The sequence below is a fragment of the Aulostomus chinensis genome, chromosome 16 (genome assembly GCF_037954235.1).
Source record: "Aulostomus chinensis isolate RoL2024-O1b breed Wild chromosome 16, RoL_Achi_v1.0, whole genome shotgun sequence".
NCBI classification, from domain to species: Eukaryota; Metazoa; Chordata; class Actinopteri; order Syngnathiformes; family Aulostomidae; genus Aulostomus; species Aulostomus chinensis.
This window is the reverse complement of record NC_141335.1, coordinates 5,966,120-5,988,804: the sequence shown is the minus strand read 5'-3', so window position 1 is coordinate 5,988,804 and position 22,685 is coordinate 5,966,120. Positions and strand designations below refer to the sequence as shown.

At 43.0% G+C, this 22,685-nt stretch overlaps 2 protein-coding genes across 4 annotated transcripts; one reads left to right on the top strand and one right to left on the bottom strand.

Moving 5' to 3' along the window:
- The first annotated feature begins 712 nt into the window (after nt 1-712).
- cfap36 (cilia and flagella associated protein 36) lies at nt 713-12,341 on the top strand. 3 transcript variants are annotated; one of them, XM_086179878.1, is made up of 12 exons: nt 713-1,085; nt 1,617-1,681; nt 1,777-1,878; nt 3,922-4,036; nt 4,106-4,193; nt 6,572-6,731; nt 6,957-7,046; nt 7,978-8,086; nt 8,211-8,368; nt 8,459-8,629; nt 9,330-9,431; nt 9,694-12,341. In XM_086179878.1, the coding sequence occupies exons 1-12, from the start codon at nt 980-982 to the stop codon at nt 9,775-9,777; spliced, it is 1,350 nt and encodes a 449-aa protein (XP_086036004.1). In that variant the 5' UTR covers nt 713-979; the 3' UTR covers nt 9,778-12,341. The 3 variants fall into 3 exon arrangements, with proteins under 3 accessions (XP_086036004.1, XP_086036005.1, XP_086036006.1); XM_086179879.1 differs by lacking the exon at nt 6,957-7,046; XM_086179880.1 differs by lacking the exon at nt 9,330-9,431 and having other exon boundaries at nt 9,694-12,340.
- ppp4r3b (protein phosphatase 4, regulatory subunit 3B) lies at nt 12,121-22,196 on the bottom strand. The gene is made up of 16 exons (XM_086179877.1): nt 21,737-22,196; nt 21,086-21,141; nt 20,657-20,755; nt 19,790-20,413; nt 18,859-18,936; nt 18,274-18,390; nt 18,043-18,159; nt 17,369-17,500; nt 17,092-17,194; nt 16,952-16,993; nt 16,640-16,798; nt 16,272-16,441; nt 16,045-16,184; nt 15,793-15,941; nt 15,444-15,583; nt 12,121-14,659 (listed from the first exon to the last, which is right to left on the bottom strand). The coding sequence occupies exons 1-16, from the start codon at nt 21,876-21,878 to the stop codon at nt 14,555-14,557; spliced, it is 2,373 nt and encodes a 790-aa protein (XP_086036003.1). The 5' UTR covers nt 21,879-22,196; the 3' UTR covers nt 12,121-14,554.
- Nucleotides 22,197-22,685: the final 489 nt, after the last annotated feature.

The following is a 22,685-nucleotide window of genomic DNA, read 5'->3' as shown; positions in this document are numbered from 1 at the left end:
CTTTTCTTTAAAAGACACAAACAAGCTTAAGAGAGGTGTGACAAAAAAAAAACCCTCCATGTAAAGGTAAAATATTTGAAGCTTCTTTCCATTCACTTCCATTAAAAAGATTCTGAAAATTTTAATTTGAAAGGTTTTTTTTTCTTTAGTGTATAAAAGTTTGGAGTCTGAGAAATACACCCTTTGCTGTCCTTTAAGAGCTGAGCAGTTTGATGAATGGCTTCTTTTGTTAAAACACAGTTGAAAACAGACCAAAATTGTATGCAAGAGAAATGATAAAATTAGGATCTCGTAAATGTGAATTCCATAGAGAGAAAACTACATGTACATTTGAGGTCACTAGATCAAACTTGTTCCATATTTCAGTTACTTGGATGCCATGAGATATAACATAAATGCTCAATTTATATTTTAATGTATCAAACAATGAACACGCTGTATGATGTGGCCTCAAAATAACTCGATTTTGGGAACAGGTTATATCTCGTGTGTGCTTGTGCGCGCGCGTGTGTGTGCGTGTGTGTTTGGCATTCATTTTTTTTCTCCCTCTCCCCCTCACTCTTTCTCTCTCTCTCTATGCCCACAATTCATTTTCTCTCCATGGCCGCTCCAGGGCTCCGTAAAATTGTTGCATAAGCATGAGAAACGTGAAGGCTGACGGAGACAGCGGCAGCTTCCTGCAGCTTTTACCTGCCGGGCAGCAGGGCACTGACGTAACAGTTACCACAGCAACCGATTAGGCGTCACCTCGCTGCAAATTCATGAGTGCGCGTCTCTTCCTGTCCAGTCAAGAGGAGAAACGGCCGCAGTGACGCGCTATGGGGACTAGCTAGTTCATGAAGGAAATCAACCCAGATGTCTTATTCTATCTGTTTGGGTCGTGTACTTTCGCGCTGTAGCGGAGCTGGACGCTCCAACCCGAAGAACACCATCGCTCCGCGGGTGCTGCTGTTGCTAACGTCGCTCCGCAGCAGCCAACATGGCTGAGGATGACAGCGAGTGGGTTGTGGAGAGCATCGTGGGCTACCTGGCTAGTCCCGAGTGGGTCATTCCTGTCACAGACTTCATGGAAAACAGATGTACAGGTAAAACAGATTATCCGCCATGTTTAGTCATCGCCGCAGAGTGAAGCCATTAATGCTCAGGAGCGTTAGCACCATGGCTAAGTTAAGCTAACGCTAACTTGGGTCTGCGTTGTTTTCTTTGGCGTTTTAACCGTGCACCTCGACCTCAGTTACCCTCGGATAACGTTGCGCTTTTACTTAAAACTTGGTATGGTTGCTCGTAAATCAGATTGTCAGCGCATTTGTTTTATTATCAAGCCACAAATGTCACGGGTTAGACGACAGGCAGCAAATCAAAACACGATGCCATAGCGAAATATAATGTTAGCTTGTTTGTTAGAGCCTTAACTATCAAGGGTGTTTGCGGTTTGTGGTGAAATGTTAAACTTTGACGTTCTTCCGAAAGTATTAAAAACATCCACGAGCAGTGTGCATATTGAAAGTGTAATTCAGTTGAACTTTCACGAAGGGAACAGCTCTTGTGGGAGGGGACGATAGTGTTGAAGGCACCGTTGACAGTCATTTTAACATTTCATAATTTGTTACTTTCAGTTTTTGATGACGAAGACGAAAATAAGTTATCGTACACAGAAATCCATCAGCAGTATAAAAAACTGGTGAGTGACCAATCGTGCTTCATCATCGTTCACTCGAGTTCGTTTGTTTTGCTGACGGGCACCACCAGACCCAGTAAGCTGCTTTGCTTTTGCAGGTAGAGAGGCTGTTGGAGAACTACATGCAGGAGGTGGGCATCAACGAGCAGCAGTTTTTGGAGGCTTGCTCCTCTCCTTTTGCCAAGTCCAAATCTCTGCAGGTATGTTAAGCTCATTTTTAGCACCCCACTTTCAGCCTGGCAGCGAACCTGAATGGAGAATCAAGGATGGGATTTGCTTACACAATCCCGTAGATGCTCCCGTCTCCCTGCTGCCAAGCCTAGATGATCCCTCTCTCTCTCTCCTGCTTAAAGACAAGTTTGTTACCCTAATGAGAAGTGAGAATCCACTGTCCCATATCACATTTATATGCTTTTTAAAAAAAAATTTGAATAGTTTTTTTAATGTCAGTGTATTTTGTCCAGTTTGTTACCCACACAGTACTTAACATGACATACAGTTCTTCGTCAATACCTGAATTTATACACCTGCATATGTGATCAAAAACAAGTGAAAAATATTCACGTTATTAATTGGGTTGCGTACACAACAATGATTTTTGCATAAAATGATAAACCTTTGTGGTTTTTGCCTTTTGCCTCATTTGGAGGCATAAAAACACCAACTTTTGAAACCAGGTTTCAGAATGCAATCTTTGTTTTTGTGAAAACTTGTGTTATTTTGGAAACTCAACTCAGAAACTCAATCAAATAATTAATGTGAAATAAACAGGGATTATACAGTTCCAGTGAAATGTGTGCGGATCAATCTTCAGGCATGGCTATTACTTTTTTTTTTTGCCGACTTGCGATGCAGAATTACAACAACAGGGTGCTGTTCCTTCGGCACTGTGGACGAGGAACCGTATCACTGAATTCAGTGAAACTTGATATATGTTTTCAGTGAGTCCGGGCTCGATTGTTTGCGGTGGCTATTGCTAACATCCCACGAGAGCTATAGATGATTATTGATTTTTACACAATCATAAATATCTTTTATATTCTTGGATGGATCTGTTTCATTTTTTAGTCAATTGTTCAACACAGTAAGGCCCTCCGTTTGAGTCTGTGTCCGCACAGTAAATCATGTAATATCCCTGGCATGATTGATGGATTACCACTTACTGGATGAATTTTGTACACGATTAAATTCTATCCTTTCACCGGTGAGTGGGTAGAGGTCGTTGAAGAAACGCTGAGATTTGAGAAATACTGGGTTGAAATCTCCTGTATCAATGAATACATCATGGAGTTGGGCTGCCAGTGGCTAGCTGATAGGGTTATCCTTTGTGTTCCACAGATCTCAAGACAATCATTTTATTCCTGTACATCTGCACTCAAAAACTGAGATTGAAGGAATTCCGCTCGAGGCCATGAGTGCTAACGTGTCTCATGATAATGTTAGAATACCACAGCACTGCAGCAAAATTGTTAATTCTAATGTAACAGTACTTGAAACCTCCTACTATCAAAGATGATTCTCATGTGTATCTGATTGGTTACTTTGTATGGGCTGACGTCAAATGCACTGAGGAAGTTGCTTTGTGCGTCTGAGGTTCTAGTTTGGGTCAAAGGACAGAAGCTAGAGAGTTGCAGAGAAATGTGTTGTCTTACATTCAGAATTTGCTTTGCATTTATTTTTATGAAGATGTTACTCAGAGGAATGGGACACACTCAAGGTTCCCACTTTACAAATTGGAGGATGGCGAAGAGGAGAGAGGCTGGGGGTGGAGGAGCTAGCTAACGCAGCTGAATGAAAACGAAAGGTTGCTCGGAAGGACTCGCCCAGCATTAGCCTGGGTGGGTGGACAGACCTTTGCCTGCAGACAGGAAGCTTATGTGAGAGATTACTGCTAGCATTTACATCCTGTTCTGGTCATTTGGGGACCTGCAGGGCAAGAACACCATGATGGACATGTCATGAGGAGATGTAGAAGAATTTGAAAGCTAAACTTAGTCACAGGACTGCTGTATTGAGCCCTGGAGCGGCCAGAGAGGGTGTGTGCTGCACATTTAATTCAGGAAACTTGGACAACTTATTAGTACTGAACCAAAGACCAAGACCAAACCATACCAGTTTCAACACCAGACTTCACAAAGCTTTTACTTTTGTAGCTTCATCCATGTCTGTAGTCACAGACACATCATCTCAAATAGAATTAAATAATTGCTCATTTGCATGCGGGTTCTCATTGGTTCTTTCAGTCAGTGTTCCAGCCAGTTCTGGCAACAGATGATTTCCAGATTTTTCGCTCACTGATGGTCCAGAAGAACATGGAGCTGCAGCTTCAGGCCCTCCGAGTCATCAAGGAGAGGAACGGTAGGTTGGAATGACGCACGTACAACACACGAGGATGCTGCCCCATGTAACGCGTGTCTCTCTCTATAGGGGCCCTCCCCGAGTGTCTGACGGATGGCGTGGACGTGATGACGGAGTTGCAGCAGCAGGAGATGAAAATCCTGCAAGAAGTTCTCAAGTAAGTCACTTGTGCACCTCCCCCACGCAGATGTACCCAGAAACACCAAGGGCCTAGTTAAAGCCCTCTAAATCACACAGTCGAACATGCAGAGTCCAACTGGCTTGGACTAAAATCAGTTCTACGATAAATGTCCTGGACACAAGGTCGGGTGCAAAGGGGCTAATATTCATGTCTAAATTAGCCACAGGTGTGTTTGTGACGAGCATACATGGAACCAATCACAGTGTCATCTCCCACTGTAAGAGCCAGGTGTTCTGCTCTTTAGGTGGCTGATCCTGCAAGTGTGGGAAACAAAAGGTTTTCTGCAAGATGAAACAAGTGTTTCTTTCTGGTCTGCCTAAAGATGTTTCAGAAACTCAACACTGAGCTCCCTCTGGAGAGTTCCCTCAGCCTTCACAATAATCACCTCCCTCTTCCTCATTGGTTAATGGCTTAAAACACTTTACCTTGCCTCAAAATACGTTTGTGCCTGACCACACCTCTATATTATGGGTGCACAGATGAGCGCGGGTGTGTTTGCTAGCGAAACAACGTGGGTGCGAGGTGAGATAACAACTGTGCCTGTTGGAAACTAGCAGTGACACCTGAGCTGCACAAGTCAGAGCCCAAAGTCCTCTTCTGGGATTTTTAGTTGCAGTCTTTGCATTCCCAACGCTCATGGAAAATCACAGTGACGTTAATTAAATTCAGAATTTTCTTTATCTAATCATCACCTGTGTGTGGCCAGTGTGCCAGAAGATCCCACAAGCTGCTGCCCTGCTCTCTAATGGGATTTTGTCTGCTGCAGCCACGGCCAGAAGAGCACACTGTGTCTAATGGGGCTGCAGATAAGCTCCTTAGGGTCCAGCTAATTTAGGTTGGAGGGCTTGACACTAAACGAGCAACTGAGAAAAATAGTATTTTATCCCATTTGTCTTACCTGGGTACTTCAGCTACTTACTAGGTTGTAGTTTATTTCACTATACTCTGGAGTTCAACTAAAGAGAGACTCAAAAATCTCCCAAGAAACAAGCATATTTACAGTGATTAAAAATAGCACTTCATGAAAACTTTTTTATAAGAATCCTGTGGTTCCTCCCTGCCATGGATTTGAATCTCAAGCAGATTTTATGTCTCAAGGGTTTGATTGCTCTCATGTTCTCCTGCTGTGTTCATGTGATGTGGTAACGTGGAAATCTCTGAGTTGGGAATCGATGCATCCGACTGCCCGGTGCTCATGAGCTCTTAAGTGATAAGGCAGTTGCCCTTTTTTTCTTGGCAATGATGAACAAAGCTGAAAGGTTAGGAGGTTAATGTTGACAAAGAACTTTTAAAGCTGATCTAGCTCACTCAGAACAAATGGTTCAGATTAAGCACATTACTTTATAGATATGTAATCACAAAATGATATTCAATACGTCAATTAATGATAAACTGTTCATCACGAACCAAACGTTTACTTTTGTGTACCATGTGTTTAAAAAAAAAAAGATCTCTAGCTTTCTGACTGCCCGTTCATGTGAATTTTCCATTAAAAGCTTGTTATTCTGATTAAAAGCCCATCAATTATCTTCCAACTTAATTACAAGCAGAATATTTTTACGAAACAGTCGACCATCCAAGAATTTGCGACGCGTCTGAGTGTGGCCCTCCACTTACTTTCCCTGAGTCAGTATGGCCCCCTACCCACCACTGAGCGCTTCACCCTTCTGAATGAGTTGGGAGTTGGGTCCTTGTGGGAGTGTGACACCCTCATGTTGGCCATGAGCGACGGAAATGTGTGCATGCGTAGAAACCTCTGACTTGTGTGGACTCATTCTTGTTTCAAGTTGATGAGCCATTAGCTAAAGGCTAAATGGAAGGCAGCTTATCACACCTTAGCTACTGAGGACACCGACTATGTTGTGCTAGTAGCCAGATGCAAAGCCTCAAACTGGCTCCTGGGTGTTAGGAGCTCATTTGGGCTGCCTGGCTTTGCGAAAGAATTAAGTTTTGCTGCTGGGTTTACCCGTTTTGACCTGCTGCAACATAATTAGTCTTGATGTGGTGTCCACGACAGTTAAGTTGTCTTTTTGGTTTTGTATTTCATGAGCTGCAGTGCAAAGGCAAGTCACAATGAGGCTAAAGATCTACGCTTCTTTTTAAAAACATTTTATGTCACATTCTATCTGCTCCTGAGGGTGACAAATATAGGTTTTAGTGGAGGTTGACAATTGTATTAAGTGTTTAAGAAATCTTCAGGTTTCAAAGGTTTTTCTTCTTTCTGTTTTTTTTTTTTTTTTTTTTTTTAACAAAACCTAGGTTTTTCCAGACATGCTAAGGTCCATGGATCAGGACCAGTTCTAACTGAAGAGTGGAATAACACAGCGCGCTTTCTTTTTTCTCGCCTACTTCAGAAAATCAAAAGAAGAGTATGATGAGGAAATGTCCAGGAGGCTCCTATTAGAGGAAGAGCTGGGCTCCACCTCCAGCAGCTGCTCTGACAAGCTGATGGCAGAGAGCGCTGAAGCTCCGTGTTCCACGTCTCCTCCCAGCCAGCAAAGCCACGCTACGAAGGTAAAGCATGATAACAACACGACCTGAAAACTAACATAACTTAAAATAAGAGCTGTTTTGTGAAGCCTCGCCTCCAAGAAGCCTGTTTGCAGAGCCTGCAGCATCCCTGAGATACTCTCTGCCTCCTAAATGTGTTAATATTGCTGTCTGTGTGTCACCTTCTGAGCCACATCTGGTTTGTTTGACGTGACCTTGTTTCCATTGTGTTATTTATTCCATGCTAAGGCCAAAGCTGAGGGGAATGGTGACAGCAGCCGCACTAACGGTCACCATGCTCCGTTTGTGAATGGAAACACTGCCACTGAACCTAATCTGGTAATTGAACCATCTATGTAGGAGTCACCAGATGATAATCCACAGCTTTGTACGTCACTGCCCAGCCCAAGGATGCATTAATACCTCATCAACTTGACATGTAAGAGCTAGCAGCAAGTGGTCAGCCCAGGTGATACTGAATATTTGTCATGAAGCATGTTTTATATAGAAAATACTCCAGAATTGGCTCAATATTTACAGTGTTGGTATCAGTGCATCCTTTGTGAGTACAGTAGCTTTGCAGTGTTATAGCCTGCTGTAGGTTTCTTGATAAAACCTGTAAATTTAGCTGCTGTTGCATTTTGAGCTTACTGATTTTCCCTGAAACAAAGCTGTGAGCCCCTTTTCAAACACGGGTGGAGAAGTTTTGGAGGAGCTATATTCCTTTCCACTGCAGGAAGCGGCTTTAAATGTAGGTTATTTTTAGGGCCTGACTGATATGAGATTTTCCAGGGCCGTTGTCAATCCCAATATTTGGAAGTAAAGAATTTTGATTGCTGATTAATCAGTCCTTATTCTTTTGTGTATATATTTAAAATATATCTTAGCAATAATACCTCAAAAACAACTTTAACAAACTTTAACTCTCCAAATGATGTCAGCACACCACTGTCTGAAATTTAAAAAAGGGTGGTGGGCTGTATCTCTTGGGCCCTGAAAACTTGACCTCCAAAAAGTCCCACCCTTTCTGATATTTTGAGGTTTTTGTACTCACTTAAAGAGGCAATCAATGGTCTTCTGTGACCATCAGAGCTGGTGTGTAGAGCAGTACCTAAACAGCTGAAGTGGTGGGAAATGACGCTTGCGTGTTCAGTAGCCAGATGCCAGACTCACCAGCGCCTGCTGTGGGTGGTCGCCAGCGCTGGCATCATGTTGAATGTGATGCACTGTTTGTGTAATTTGTACCACATGTATGATTTCCTCCCTCCAGGTCAATGGCAAACCTGCTAGAAAAGTAGAGAGCAAGATGGCCGCCACCACAGGAGGTGAAGACCAGAAGAGTTCAGCAAAGAGCAGCTCGTCTTCGAGACCCACACCAGGTAACAGCTTGCAACTAATCCCTACATTTTTAATGTAGTTATTGCTGCTCAGTTAGTCACATTATATAATTTATAGCTCACAACATCCTTGAGAGACCATAGTAACCAAATTGTGTGTGTGCAGATTGTGGCAGCAACGGTGTGGATCCCCGAGTCCTTCCAGCAGTGAGAGGCCCTGCCAGTGTCGGTCCTGATGCCAAGGAGCAGAGCAGCAGCCAGACTACAGCTGAGGCCTGTCTGGAGGAGGCACACAGGGAAGCTGGCTTCTCCCAGCCGTACACTGTGAGTCTGTGTGTTCAACATCTGGATGTCCCAGCGCAGCGTCGGTATCAAGGGGGTTAGAATGACCCGCTCACCTCCTCTTCTCTCCAGGAGCTGTCAGTGTCCCAGCAGGAGCAGCTCCAGCAGAGGGCAGCATATCTGCGTCAGCAGCGGGACAAGCTGCATGCCCTGAAGAGAGAACAGCAGAAAACCAAGCAGCCCCCCAAACTAGAGGAGGCCCCCGCCACCCCAACACCAGCACCCACCACCACCACCACCCCGGTAAATACAGCCCACTTTCTCCTTCTCTCCCCTCGCAGGAGGTCATAGGTCAGGCTCAGCTACCTACCACATCTTTGGTATACATCACTTTTGCTTGATCTCGGAGGCAGAAGTGAAGAAAAGGAAAGAGAAGCAAAACCCACACATGCATTTTTGACTTCTGAGGTGTTTAGAAAACCCATAGCTAACAGCACCCCGCAGGGGAAGTTGCACGTGCAAACATTGTAGGGACGTTTCTGATGAACAGTACTGAGTGCACATGTGACAAGACACAAAGGCTAAAAGGGTATATTATCAAAGCCACTGCTCTTTTATGAATTCCAGTCACAATTTTAAACTGGGAATCGGAAATTCCGACTTCCCAGTTCAACTTGAACGTACCAATTGTCACATATACATTCATATATTCATCTGGACCAAACTGCAGATAGAATTGTTCCTTCCATCAGACATTAAGATTAGCAGATGTCTTCACCATTGTCTCATACTGGATTATTTTTATTATTAATACAAGAAACAGATCATTTCAGGGTTACAATCAGCACAACTCAACAATTATGCCTTACACTTTTTCATTTTGGTTATAATTTTATTTCTTCCATTTCTGAACTACACTTCCTTTATTCTCCTCCTCATTTTTCTTTCTTGCTTGACTTGTCTGGGTTCTTCATTTCCTCTCTGCCCATATGTGGCCTGCCAGGAGGCAGTGGGACCGTCCCAGAGGAATGGGGCCTGTGCTCCTCCTCCTCCTTCTCTTCCTCTCCCTCCAGCACAGCACAGTGCTAACACATCCAGACCGAAGGTGATTCATCAGTGGCCTCCGATTAGTGTCAACACGTGTACTTAGTCATGCTTACTGTGTAATTCTCTCATGCCGTAAATCCCTCACATCGAGCCGCCCCATATTCTGCATATTCCCAACAACAGATGCTTTTCTCCTGTTTCACTTGTGTGCTTCCATGTACCTCAGTAGTCCCTCTGCCTTCACACGAGCTGCTGGTGTTTGTTCTTGCATAATGCGTCAGGTTGATAACCCCACCGCCCGGTCTGGTCTCTCTTCACAGGAGATCTCTGCAGAGGAGAGGAAGAAGCTCCAGAAGAGAAAACATCTGGCTGACAAGCTGAAGGAGGAAGTAATCAAGAAATAACTGATATCACTCCTCAACCTGTCCCCAATTACTGCAGTAATCCAACACACGGACTCCTTTAAGCAGAATATTCACCTTTGTCCCACAGATCAGAGCTCTCATCTATAACCCAAAGTGGGCCTGAAAGAGGCCACGTCCCACACAAACCTGATCTATATAAACTAACAGGAGAATGTAGCCACCTGTAAAGAAACACTTGAGAGGCGGAGGGTGAGGTGGGGTGAGGGGAAATAGGTGATGCATGATGTTTTGTCTCAGTCTTCCTCTCAGTTTTTCACTGTAAGGAACCAACAATCAGTACAGCAGGCTGATGAATGTTCAAAATTAATGAGAGGGGGGGTTGTGATGCCTAGCAACATGGGAGCCGCTGGTTCGGTTCCCTGTGATGCATCTGGCTTGGTTCGGCATCTGGATGAGGGTATGTGTCCTGGTAGACCCCCCCCCCCGGACGATCGTGGCTCCTGTTAACGAGGAGGGAATAACGTGACCCTCCCACATGCTACACCTCCCTGCTGAAACTCCTCCTCCGACTCAGTGCTCCTCAGAGCAGCAGAGGGGGCGGAGCAACGACCAGGACAGCCTGTTAGGGTGAACTGGTGGTGTAAATTTGGGGAGGAAACATTCATGAGGCGTTTCACATTGACCATTTGCAGGGAATGTGGGCGTGTAGATGCAGGATATGAGGCTGATCCACATGCACACGTTTCCAGGTGGACTCTGATTTATAAAGGGAACATTTCTATTTGGTGTACATGCACTTTTCGAACGGTTGCTGCACACCGTTTGATACAGAGACCCCAGGGCTTTTCCAAATAACAATGAGATCTTCCTTCATCAGTTTGTCTTCTTCAGAGGGTAAAAAAACGGTGTTTTTAAAAAAAAATATATTTTCAGAGGCGCAACAGCATCACGTGGGACCATTGAAGTATTTCATGTCAGTTACATGTTTGACTGATCAAGTTGGGGGCATGTGGTGCTTGTAAATGTTGCTCATCAAACCAAGGCTCAATGCTTCCAGCAAGATTTGAGCAATAACCCATTTTGCTCATCCGTCACTGCACACACCGTTCTACATCAGCGTTTATACGCCATGTAAGGATGTCACAGATCCCACAGTGGAACAAAATTGCCTTCTGCATACACACCACTTGCTAAAGATGCAATGCCATTATGCAACACTACACCAACCAATGGCACAGATCCTATTTATCGTCATCAGAGACATCTCACAACAGAGACAACTGCTCGACACAGTAACTGAAGGTGTGACGTTGGCTTGTCAATCAGTCAGAGGTGACGTGACAGTGGGAGACTCAACAAGCTGGGGGTTCTATCAGGCAGTCATGGGCTGCTGAAAGTCCTATTTTGACATAAAGGTAGCATTAGCTAGCACAGCGTACATTCTTATTGTCTACTTCCGTTAAACTTACCAGAGGGAAGAGTCAGCTGGTACATCATACACAAGGGTGATGAGTCGAAAGGACGTAGCCAACTTGAGGTGACGTGCTAAGATGCTGGGCCACCACGAGTCTTTTTGCAAGCTTCAACGCACCTTAATAGAGTTTCAACTGTCTGGATTCAGCTGGAGGGATGAACACCACTCCAGTGAAATCTATTCCCTCTTTTAGTGCGGTTATGATAGTGGAGAGTGATGTTTTTGTGCCAAGAGTTACAACGCGTTCTCTCAAATTAGCGATTCACACTACGTATGTATATTGAGGACATAAGATACAACTTGTTTCCTCAGCATAGCCATTTTGAGGCCACGAGATGTTCCGTCTGAAGTCTTTTGTAAAGTTTAGTTGTTTTGACACCGCTAAATGTAACTCATTCCCTTTTGAGGACACAAGTTATAACCAATTGAAAAATGAAAATAAATTGAGGGAACAAGTTTTACCTTGTGGCCACAAACTATTTTGTTTATCAGTCTGCGCTCAAGTTTTTTTTTTTTTCTTTTTCTTACCTCTGGCTCAGTAAAACGGGTGTGTTTGGAGACTCGAGGGACTAATGGTGGCCACATAATACACCCCTCAGTAGCCACCCGTGTTCTGCATCCTGGTACCTACATGGACTCTTACTTCATTTAATCAGGGTTTCCCTTAAATTCATCAGCCGTCTGTGTGTCTGGGCTCATTGTAGCACTGCAGATGTTGACAGTACTGTGTTCATGAAGGAGCCGAGGGAACCGTGTGTCACTTGGAGGAATGTAGGTTTTGTTTTGTTTTTTTCTCTTCAAAGCAATCATGATGCACCAGTTTCTATGTAATATCACATATACTGTTTAATAAATCACATTTTATAAAAACTATTTGGACTTTAAAAAGTTGTGTATAAAAGCGGTGAAGCTACACAGAAGCTGGTCTCACACTGGTGTGCGGTAAATTCTACTGGAATGTGTTTTTGTCCAACTGCTCTTTGATTTCTGATGCATTCAGGGCAACTACCCAAGTACAGAATATGCTGCGTGCGTAATGAGGCCATGTCTTCATTTTACAAAAAAAAGAAAATGCACTGCATTTTTAATTACTTGTGGCAGAATTTCCAACAGCAAAATTTAAAAAAATATATAGGTACTATTCCAAAAAAAATCAACCAAGTACAGTTTACAATTGTGATGAAATGTCTGAACTTAAAAAAGTAAAAAGAAAAAAAAGAAATCCAAATTCTGTAGCTGTAATAGCCAATCATTTAACTCCTAAAACAAAAGTTAGATTCACAAGGTCAATGTCAGGGTCACATTTAATTTCAAAACGTATCAAATAAATTCATACAAATGTTAAAAATGAATAGTGGTAGTAAATGCACTTGGTACAAATTTATCGAGGGAGAGCAGAAGCAGTCAGGGCGACAAAACGTGTAGCAGGAGAAAAGTCAAATCATGTACTGCTTCCTCCCTTTTAACTCCTGAAGAGAAGTAATGGTTTCATTTGTGCTGCGACTCTGCATCTAAGTTTGGATTCCCTTCATCTGCCTCCTTGTGTGCTTGTGGTGAGACCAGGAGAGAAGATACAACACCAGAGATGTTTCAACCCCACAAACCTGTGTCAGAAATGCTTTAAAAATCAATTCTGAGGTTAAATCATAATTATTAAAAAAAAAAAAAAAGCATAAAGGGCATTTTATAATGGAGCTTGAATTCAACTGTGGCCAGGTCAGCATAACCTGAAGTTCAATGTAAACTGCAGCACCAAACTAAATATTTCTAACCTCCATCACACTGGTGTTGAACATGTTGGGACCATCAAACTTGCATGTTGAGCCTCTTATCGCTCGAGATTCGTTCTCCACCTTGGATATAAACATCGCAATCCATGTTTTTGACCAGCTAGCAGTGTTACAGTGCACATACGTGGTGGATCACTTATGTAAATGCAAATTCAGCTCTGAACCTGAGATCTGTTTTGGGGGGGGGGGGGCAGAGGGTGCTGATCCTCGAATCTCCTGAAACAAAAGTGAATACTAAATCTACTCTTAAGCACACCCACAGCTCAGGTTTCTCACCCAGTCAAAGCAAAATGTGTGCATCAGAATGGCGCCACTAAATTCTTAAATCTTTCTAAAAATGCAAAACGCGAGACACCCCCAAAATTTTGGCAGCAAAAATGACTTTACTGCAGTTTTAATGTTATTTTTTAAAACCAGCATTTGCAGCTCCTCTGCATCTTACATTGAAATCAAATGAACTGGAATGAAAGGGAGAACAGTGACCCCACCGTTGTGCAACAACTACAACAACAACAAAAAAAATACACAGGTAGGTGTCTCTCCCCTTTCAAAATCAGATCAGGGGCAAATGATTAAAAAGAAAGAAAAACATATGTACAGTACTTTTTAACAAAGTCATGAAATACAGGAATCCTGGCGAACGCAGTCCTGCGTCTGAGACGTCACGTGAAGTGTGTTTGTGTGTGTGCCTTGGCCAAAGTGTTGCCATGTCTTGTGGGTTGAGACCTGCTCCTCTGGATCTACGTCATCACTGCAGAGCTCGTTTTCTTCATGTTTTACCTCCCTGTCGCTGAACATGTTGACTGACTCATCTAGGTAACGATCCCTCTATCCCTGATGACAGTGAGCAATTCTGATGGGGGTAGGGAGGTAGGGGGGTGGCTCACTACCTCCCCAGGTCAGGCCCTCTATCACTATGACGACTAGTCCTGCTGGCCTGACTGACTTTGACCAACAGTTCATTCACTCCCTCTGCCTCTGGAGCTCCATGGCTCAGGTTTGGTGGTTACAATGGAAGGCTCAGTTCAAATAAGGATGCGAGGGTTCCTGTGGGGTTGCTGTGGTACCACAGCTTCCTTGCTACTGTTGCTATAGCAACGGGGCAGAGTAAGGAACCGCCTTGGCACTGATATTTCCACCGCAGCCTCTCTGGTCGCTAAATTGGCGGATGAGGAGGAGAATGTTCAGAGGGTGGAAATAGCTGGGAGGGGGTGTAATGAAAAAGAGGGCCATGAGTTTGTTAAAGGTCAGTGAGTTCCTAAGGATGAGTAAAGGAACTTTTAAGATCTCCTGGAGGACGTTCTTGATAAAAGGAGGTGGTAAAATCAATGGGGTGATCTGGCTTTCTTTCCAGTGAAAGAGGAGCTCTCCATCTCCTTCCACAGAAGGGGAAAAGAGACTCAGAAGGAACTGAGGGAGGTGGTCTTTGTCCGTCTCCTCAGTGAGACTGACAGGCGGCACAAGCAGGCCAAGGACCGATGACACTACCAGAGGAGGGAGGACAGGAGGGACTCGATGTCCATCCGAGCACCACTAAAACCAGGACATAGCCTTAAGAGCTCAGGCGGGGCCGCTTCCTTGGAGACTGCTCCTCCTCCTCATCTTCCTCCTCTTCGTCCTCATCATCGGGGTAGTCCACCAAACCAACCAGAGCAGTCTAAGGGAAACAACCAATTATTGCAAAGCAATTACCGCAACTTGATTTACGTTACAATAAAAGGTCTGTGTTGTTGCTTCTGATCCGTATTGAAACGATACTTCACCCAGAAAGTGTTTGTACCTTTCAAGTACTCACAAATAGATGCCAAAGTCAGTTTATCGCTCCTGTGCCACTTCATTGTGAACCGAGAATGCGTAAAGAGCAAGCGATGTCAATTTAGCTTGAGGCTAATGGCGACTGTCGTGTCATCCCAGCAAAACCCTCCAAAAGTCCTGTTTACAAACTCTCAAGCACATTTTCCAGTCTAATAAACATCTTTCTCCAGTCGTATGCTCAGTAATCCACAAATCCTAAACAAGCACAAGCGGGAATGTACCAGAAAGTAGTACAGCACCACTCCATGTAGTTTGTTTTCAGCTAAAATCCAAGTGTTTGCAGATTACTGAGCACAAAATGGAATCAAGATGACGTGGATAACACCAGACGATGGGCTCGAGAGTTGTTGAAGTGACACTTTAGGGGAGCGCCTGTAAGTAGGTGTTCAAGATTAGCTTCAAGCTTAAAATACATGGCTGACTTGTTCTGTAATCTGGAGTCCCATAGCAGTGATGCAGGAGGGAAACATGTCTTTTTGGAGTTCAGCTTCACCCAGGAAGTTACACTAGAAACGTGTCACAAAAGTTGTGCTTCTGGATTAACGATGAAATGCTGCATTACAGTTTCTTTATCTGCAGCGAGCCAATGATCAACACAGGTGGGGGCAGTCTCATCTCAGCCTCACCTTCACCACTGGTGTGGCAGGAAGAGCAACTGTCTTGACGGAGGAAGCTGAGCTGTTGTTGGGCGTGACGGTGGGCGAGGCAGCTGGGATCACCGCAGCTTTCCCGTTGTTGTTGGCACCATTGGCTCCGTTGGCTGCTCCTGCAACAACAGAAGCCATCTTAACAAGATAAAAATGACCTGCACATAATGATGCTTTGCTGGTCTGTACTGAACCACAAAGTTGTTGGACATGGGGAGCTAATCAACCTCAATACAACTATCCATCAGTGTGATCCCACTTGTAGCAGGAGCATACATAAACCTGCTAACAGTGAGGTGTGTGGAACTATAGCACGTGGGCAGCTTACCTTTTTTGGCTTCCATGTACTTGCCGTAGCCATCAGAGAAGTCGTCTTCCATTCGGCTCTTCTCCACAGCCTCTCCATCATCGTCATCATCGTCATCATTTAACCACAGCTCCTCATCCTCGTCCAACGTTCGTGCATCTCGGCGGTACCTGCAGTGGAGAAATGTACCCGCTGACTATCACACACTGTTTTTGTGGAATTACAAAATCTAAGGATCTGATAGGAAGTGTGAGTATAAACCAGTTCACTGACCTGTTCAGTCTCTGACTCTGCCGGTCTTTTTCTTGCTCATACCGGCCTTTCAGGCCCTTGAAAGTCTGGACGTACTCTATGGATTCAAGTGCTTTGTAGAAGTTATCCACAATGTGAGCGATAAGAGACTTCACATCCTCCTAAAAAAAGAAAACAGTAATAAATCATCAACCATTGTCTTTAACGCACATCAACCCACCCTACACAAATCATGTGTGTCTGCGCACCACTTTGATGAATTCAAAGAGCTCTATGATGGCTGAGTTGAGGAGGTTGTATCGAGTGCCGTTGTCCAGGAGGGCATTGATAACAGGCTCAAACAGGTTCCCTTTGATGATGTAGCGGTTGTAGTACTCGTCCTTCAGACCAATGATCCTCCGCATGAAGCGCAGGGCACCTTCAACAAAACATACAATAAATTTGTGAAAATGAAGCTGTGTTCGTGTTTCAGTCAAAGCACTCAACCTCGGGGTGTTAATGAGTGTGAGGTAATCAAGACTGGCAGCTTTGGTATATAAAAGCATATTAAAAGTCTTTTGGAGAAACAGTAACAACATCCTAAATGGAGAGCAGGGAGGCGTATGAGTGGACTTACAGAGAGCAAGAAAGGTGTGTTTAGAGTTCATTAGCACCAGCACTCTCCTGAGCAGGTCTTTATTCATGATGTAGGTCTTGATGTGGTACGTGTGGTGCTCGACACAGAAGGTCAGAAGCTCCAGGATCAGCGCCAGCAGCTGAGCTGTCTGAAAGTTATCTACAAAAAGGACAAGAGCAAATACAACATTGATACATTTCCAAAAATGTATCCAGCAGACTACACCTGTTACTACCTGCAATTTAGATCATTTTCATCAAGTAGTGGCATTCAGAGTTTCTGAGGGTCACTATTGACCTCCATGATACTCACCTGGACAGACTGGATTGATCTTAGTGGATCCCTCCTGAAGATCTTAAAGGGCATGACACAGAATAATCAGCTAAAATCTGAACACAACATCTCTTACATTCTGGAAGTTGAATTATGTTCTGTGTCTGCATCCTGCTCACCTTTTGAGTTTTTATCATGGGCAGTGTTGGCCAGAAGTGGAGCCGTCAGGACATGCATGCAATACTTGTAGAAAAAACTCAGAAATTCTGTCTTTTCAGTTTTCTGAAAGGAAACAAGACAAAAGATTGTAAGTGATGTAGATTTCTTTACTGTTGAAACCAAAGTAATGTAACAGCTCCGAAGTGTGATGGGTAGTTTGATGAATCGTCACATCTGTCAACACATGCTTATACTAGAAGACTCCATTAATAAACTCTGACTGGTAGCACCACTCACATTTGTGGAAGCCAGCATGTTCTCTGGGTCGATTAGCGTCCTGAGCAGACCCATCAGCTGGACAGCCCCACCCAACTCTGGGTCGGAATCACAAATCATCTGTTTGATCACGACATTAATCAGGAGCACATCCTGTAAACAAAATAACACACACATTATAAGACACAATCCCTGTACAACCTATTTGCAGGCCAAACTCTAATGGAAGGAAATTTGTTTCCAACCCACAATGTGGTTCCACAGAACTGTACGTGCTGCATTCGTCTAGCAGGGAGACATGACAACCAGTAAATCAACTGCATTATCGGTCAAATTTAGCATAGTTAGCACTCTGTGGTTGCTTAAAGTGTGGATAGTCATAGCCGACTCCCTTCTGAGTGCCATATTTAAACATAAGACCAGAAGGGTCATTATTTTGTTTCAGGGCTAACAGTGATGTAACCACCAGTAATTGTTTGTTCATTAGGGTCACCAAGTATGAACACAAAGAAGTGAGAAACAGCCTTAATCAATATCAATCAATCACCTACGCTTTCATTGTTTGTGAAAATGGCTTTAAGTTCATACCTCATTCACATATTAATCTCACTTAAACCCCCAGAAATGAACCCAACTATTCCGTTCTGCCTAATAACGCAAGAATGTGAGTTGACTGTGTTGTTTTAGCTGCTTACATCATCGGTCTGTTGTGGCTCTTGCATGACAAACTCCCTGACCATGGAGGGGCTGAATTCCACCAGGTAGGAGAAGATGTCTGTAGCTGCTGCCCTCACCTGCAGGTCATCCATTCCCTGGACAGATGAAAAGCAATCACTAATGCAGGAACAAAGGGAATTCCCACACACAGAATGTCTCTCTTTGTAGCCATTAATAGTAAAAAATATGAACCGTAGCCTGAAACATACCATGACTATTTCAAGAGCAGGTAAAATGCCTAGATTTGCCAGAGTTTTGAAGAAAGCGTCCCTGTTTTGTGGCTGCAATGTTTGTGAGAATGCACAGAATTCCTTGACAAAGTTCACCTGAGGAGAAGACAATAAAAACAGATTTACTTGCTAAGAATGAAAAAGGTTTTGTACTTTATTGACAAAAACAATATCAACAAGCTTTGTTTAAATTGGCATGTTGGACAGTGGTGGAACAATTCCCCTCTGGTTCTGTCTAGAAACACATGTAATCCCTCTAGGGGAGTGTTGGCCAAAATTCCACAAAAAATTATCACTACTGCTGCTACCAGTTCGCTCTCCTCAATGATACATTATTATACATTAATGAATGAAAGATGGAGCCTTAGCTTATTACAGGGCAAATGAAGACATGTTTGAGATCATTTTTGAAAATTTAACGTAATTTGACATTTAGCCGTATAACACATGTAGTCGCACTATTCAAATTTTAGTTGAGCAATCGTGAAAGCAAACACGGTACTGTGCAACATTCAGGTTTGGACATTCTGACACCAAATGGATCTGGAGATTAGAGGGACTTACAAGTTCTCTCCTTTTACTGTCATCTGTGGCCTCGTCTGTGAGCTGTGCAAAAACCTCTGTTAGGAACTTCTCATCTTCCTGTGGCACAGGAAAAAAGGGTTAAATGAAAACGCTTAAGAAATACAGACCAACAAAAAATAAATTCTAGTTTAACTTACACAACAATAAAAAACAACACTGAAATCCAGATTCACATGTAACTATTAGACCTCATAAATGATCACACTGCATATCAAACTATCCATTCAGATTAAAAAAAAAAAACAACTTTGGATGACAAAACTATTCACTGAATAACAACTGAAGTTTGCTTATTTGAAATAACAGCCCTGAGATAGAATATTTCATGACACTGTTTATACCTCTCAAACAACTGTACATGTTTAAGCTCCGTCACTGATTGTGTAGTCGGGAATATAGACCCAGTGACACCAACTGACCGCTAATTAGCGCTGCACAGTGAACATGGGTGGGTTGGATGTGTTAGCATGCCAAAGTCAAGTCATAAAATTAACTTCAACAATACCCTTTGCCTGCATTAATAGAACTTGAATTATAAGATTTGCTATGAAGTCATCTAAAAATTGCTAGGTATTGTAATTTTGGATTAAGATATACAGAATATAGGAATTTCCTGACTGAGCACAGTTTTGTTGACAACAAGAGGAGCAACTACTCCTACTAATCAAGGCCAAACTTGATGATAAAAAGCTCCGGACAAATCAAGACCATGAACTTTATGTGGATGAACCATACACAGGAGGACCATTAGGCACTAACCTACCTAGCGGTCAGTTGGTTTCTGTCGGTCTCAGCTCCTTAACCCAGTTACAGAGGACAGAGTGTACGTTTCAAACATTGGTGTGTTCCTTTAACTGAATACTACACATGGTTTAAGCATACATACAGTCTACCTTGTTGCTTTTCTTACCTGCAACATACTGACTATCTCCACCTTATTGAAGAAGATGAAGGATGTGAGTGTCGAGAGGAAATTCTCCTCAAAGACAGATGGCGTGGGAAGGATGATGTCCTGGATGTACTGCACTCGGTATGTCTGGTGGATTTTCTGCCTTAGCTCAGAGTCTGTGATCGGGATCACCTCCTTAAACTTTGCCGTCTTGGTCAAGAATTCCCGGTGCCGTTTAGGCTGAACCAGCGCTGGGTCATATTCAAGGCAGCCCACCACATCCATGATACAATCGTCAGAGAACATCACCTCAAAAAGGGCTGCTTTATTGAGGAACAAGATGCCTCGAACAATCTCATAGAGGTGATGAAGGCCTTCCCTGTTGTCTAGGTCCTCACATACTCTGAAGAGACCCAGGAGTTTCTTGAGATAGCCCTCACTCATTAGGGCCAGGGCAAGTTTTTCCCTTCGGATGGGCGAAGAAAGGACAGAGGTTACCAGGTCAGCTATCTCCTCAAGTCGGCTTAACTCGCAGGGGGGCAGCTCCACGAGGTGGCTTGTCTCAGGGATCTCCTCAAATCGCTCCTCCTCTGACTCATCAATGGGATCCTGTGTGATGTCCAGGGCAGGGTCTTTCCCTTGCACCTGGGCGGGAAACAATTGGTAAAGGACACCTTAATAGTTTGAAACAAACCGACTTATTTCCTTCAATCACATGTGGTAGTGTAAATCAAATTTCAGCAGCAGAAAACCAGAAAGACTTGCGCATAGTCAGCGTGGAAAGGATTTCTTCCGCTCACTGACAATACACATATAAACATGAACTGTATAAACACCAAACACTGTTTAGACAGCATAAACAAACACATAAAACTGAATTGATTTTACCTGGCAAATCTTCTCCCAGATTTCATCACAACCAGCTTTTTCCTGGAAGCTAAGAGCCAGGTCATAATTATCTGCTTCAGACCAGACAATCAGTGTGTCCTGAAAAAAAGGAGGAAAAACTTGAAATTCAGAAAAAACACATACATACACACACACACACAAATATACACACACTAAATTAAAGCAAAACTACATTAACGACATAAAACTATTTCATGTACATGCCTGGAAAGTACTGATAATATTATGAAAACTTGTATAGAGTAAACATGTCTCCTGTTTGAAAAACATAGCAAGTTATCCATCCATGGTTTGATTATTTTAATGTTTTTGGTTATTAATAATGGTTTATCGATCCAAGGAGAAATGAAAAACTAAATGTTAGCATGCAGGCCTTAAGTAGCTGACCCAGTCTAAAACTGTACTTACCTGTTGTTTCTGATATGCAGTATTAGGACTTATCTTCGACTCCAATAGTAATGATCCTACAAAGCAAAGATATGAATTTGGTGAATCTGTACAGTAAGATTATAGTCACACATATATAATTCAACCAACACTTGCAACTTAATGTCCTCAGTCAGACCTGATGACTTGAAATGTGGGCAACGTGAAACCTGAATTAACAATTACAGTAGGACCAAAGATAAAAAAAAACTTAAGGCACCTTAATCCCCATTTACAGCCTAATTTAACGTAATTTGTTTGTAGTGTGTGTTTTGAGTGTCTGGTCATAACGCTTTATTATCCTGTGCAAAATAAACTTTATATGTTCACACTCGACTTTAAGGCCCCCATGCTACCGCGATCACGTCGCCTTTTGCTATGACGAGCTTGTTAGCATCAAATATTCAATGTCTTTTACTCAAGGACAATTGGAAAACCTATTTCCAACAGCCTTCAACAATTACCTCACAATGCTACAGAAAAACTCTTAATCTAAATAAATTTATTAAATACAGTACAAGGTAGTTGCCAGCTGCATAGAAAGCAACTACAAGCTTTCTGTCCGAACAACCAGGACCTAGCACGCTAGCACTAGCCAACGCAAGCCTATGTGGCTATGCTGTCGGAACTCACCGTCTGATTCGGCCCGAACCAATAATGATGTTCCCCTCAGCCGTTCAACAAAGGTAGACGAGACATGTCCGGTACCCCGATCGTCCCACTGCCGGTCTTCATTCAGCGTATATACTTTAACCCGCCGCCGAGTGTCCGACATGGTTAACCGAGTCGCAGCTAGCAAGCTAGCTGACTGCTAAAAAGCTATCACCTCACCCGTACAACGTTACTGTTTTCCTAGCCTGTTAACTTTGTTACCACCCGCATGTTATAACACATGCACGTGTAGGTGAAGTTCACGGCAACAGTACATTATCTGAGACGCTATTTAATGAACATTTTACGTCGTCGAACAGTTCGACAGGAGGCCAAATAGTAAAATTCACAGAGAACACAACAACTCTGACGGCCTCCTTGCTAACGTCCACAGACCGCCATCTTGTAATCCGATCTTGTGTTCTTTTTTTTTCCTCGACGTCAATCAAGCTCCACCATGCGGTCTAGAGCTCGCAGCTCTTCTGCTGGGGTATAATGTTTGTGTAAAAGAATCATAATTGGAGACATTTTAGGACGTATTAAACGAAATTTAGGTCCAAAAGTTAATAGGATATTATTTATGTGGTTCCAATTCATAATTTGGCAATGACAAACACATTATTATACAATTTTTTGAGCTTTCCTCATAGATTAGTTTTGATAGAAAACATCATGGTAAACTTTGATTCTCAAATTCTATCTTAAATTATATTTTAACTGATAAAGGGTTGAGAATATTGATACACTCACACAAGCCACTCCTGCACGTCACCCCAAAGGCAAGAGGCATGAATAATCACAGACATTAACACATGCAGTATAAATGTCTTGACATTTTTTGATATTTATATCATCTGATACTTTTGTGGACTTGGTGTCACCCAGTCCAGACAATTTTTATTTATTTATTTATTTTTAGAAAATGACTAAG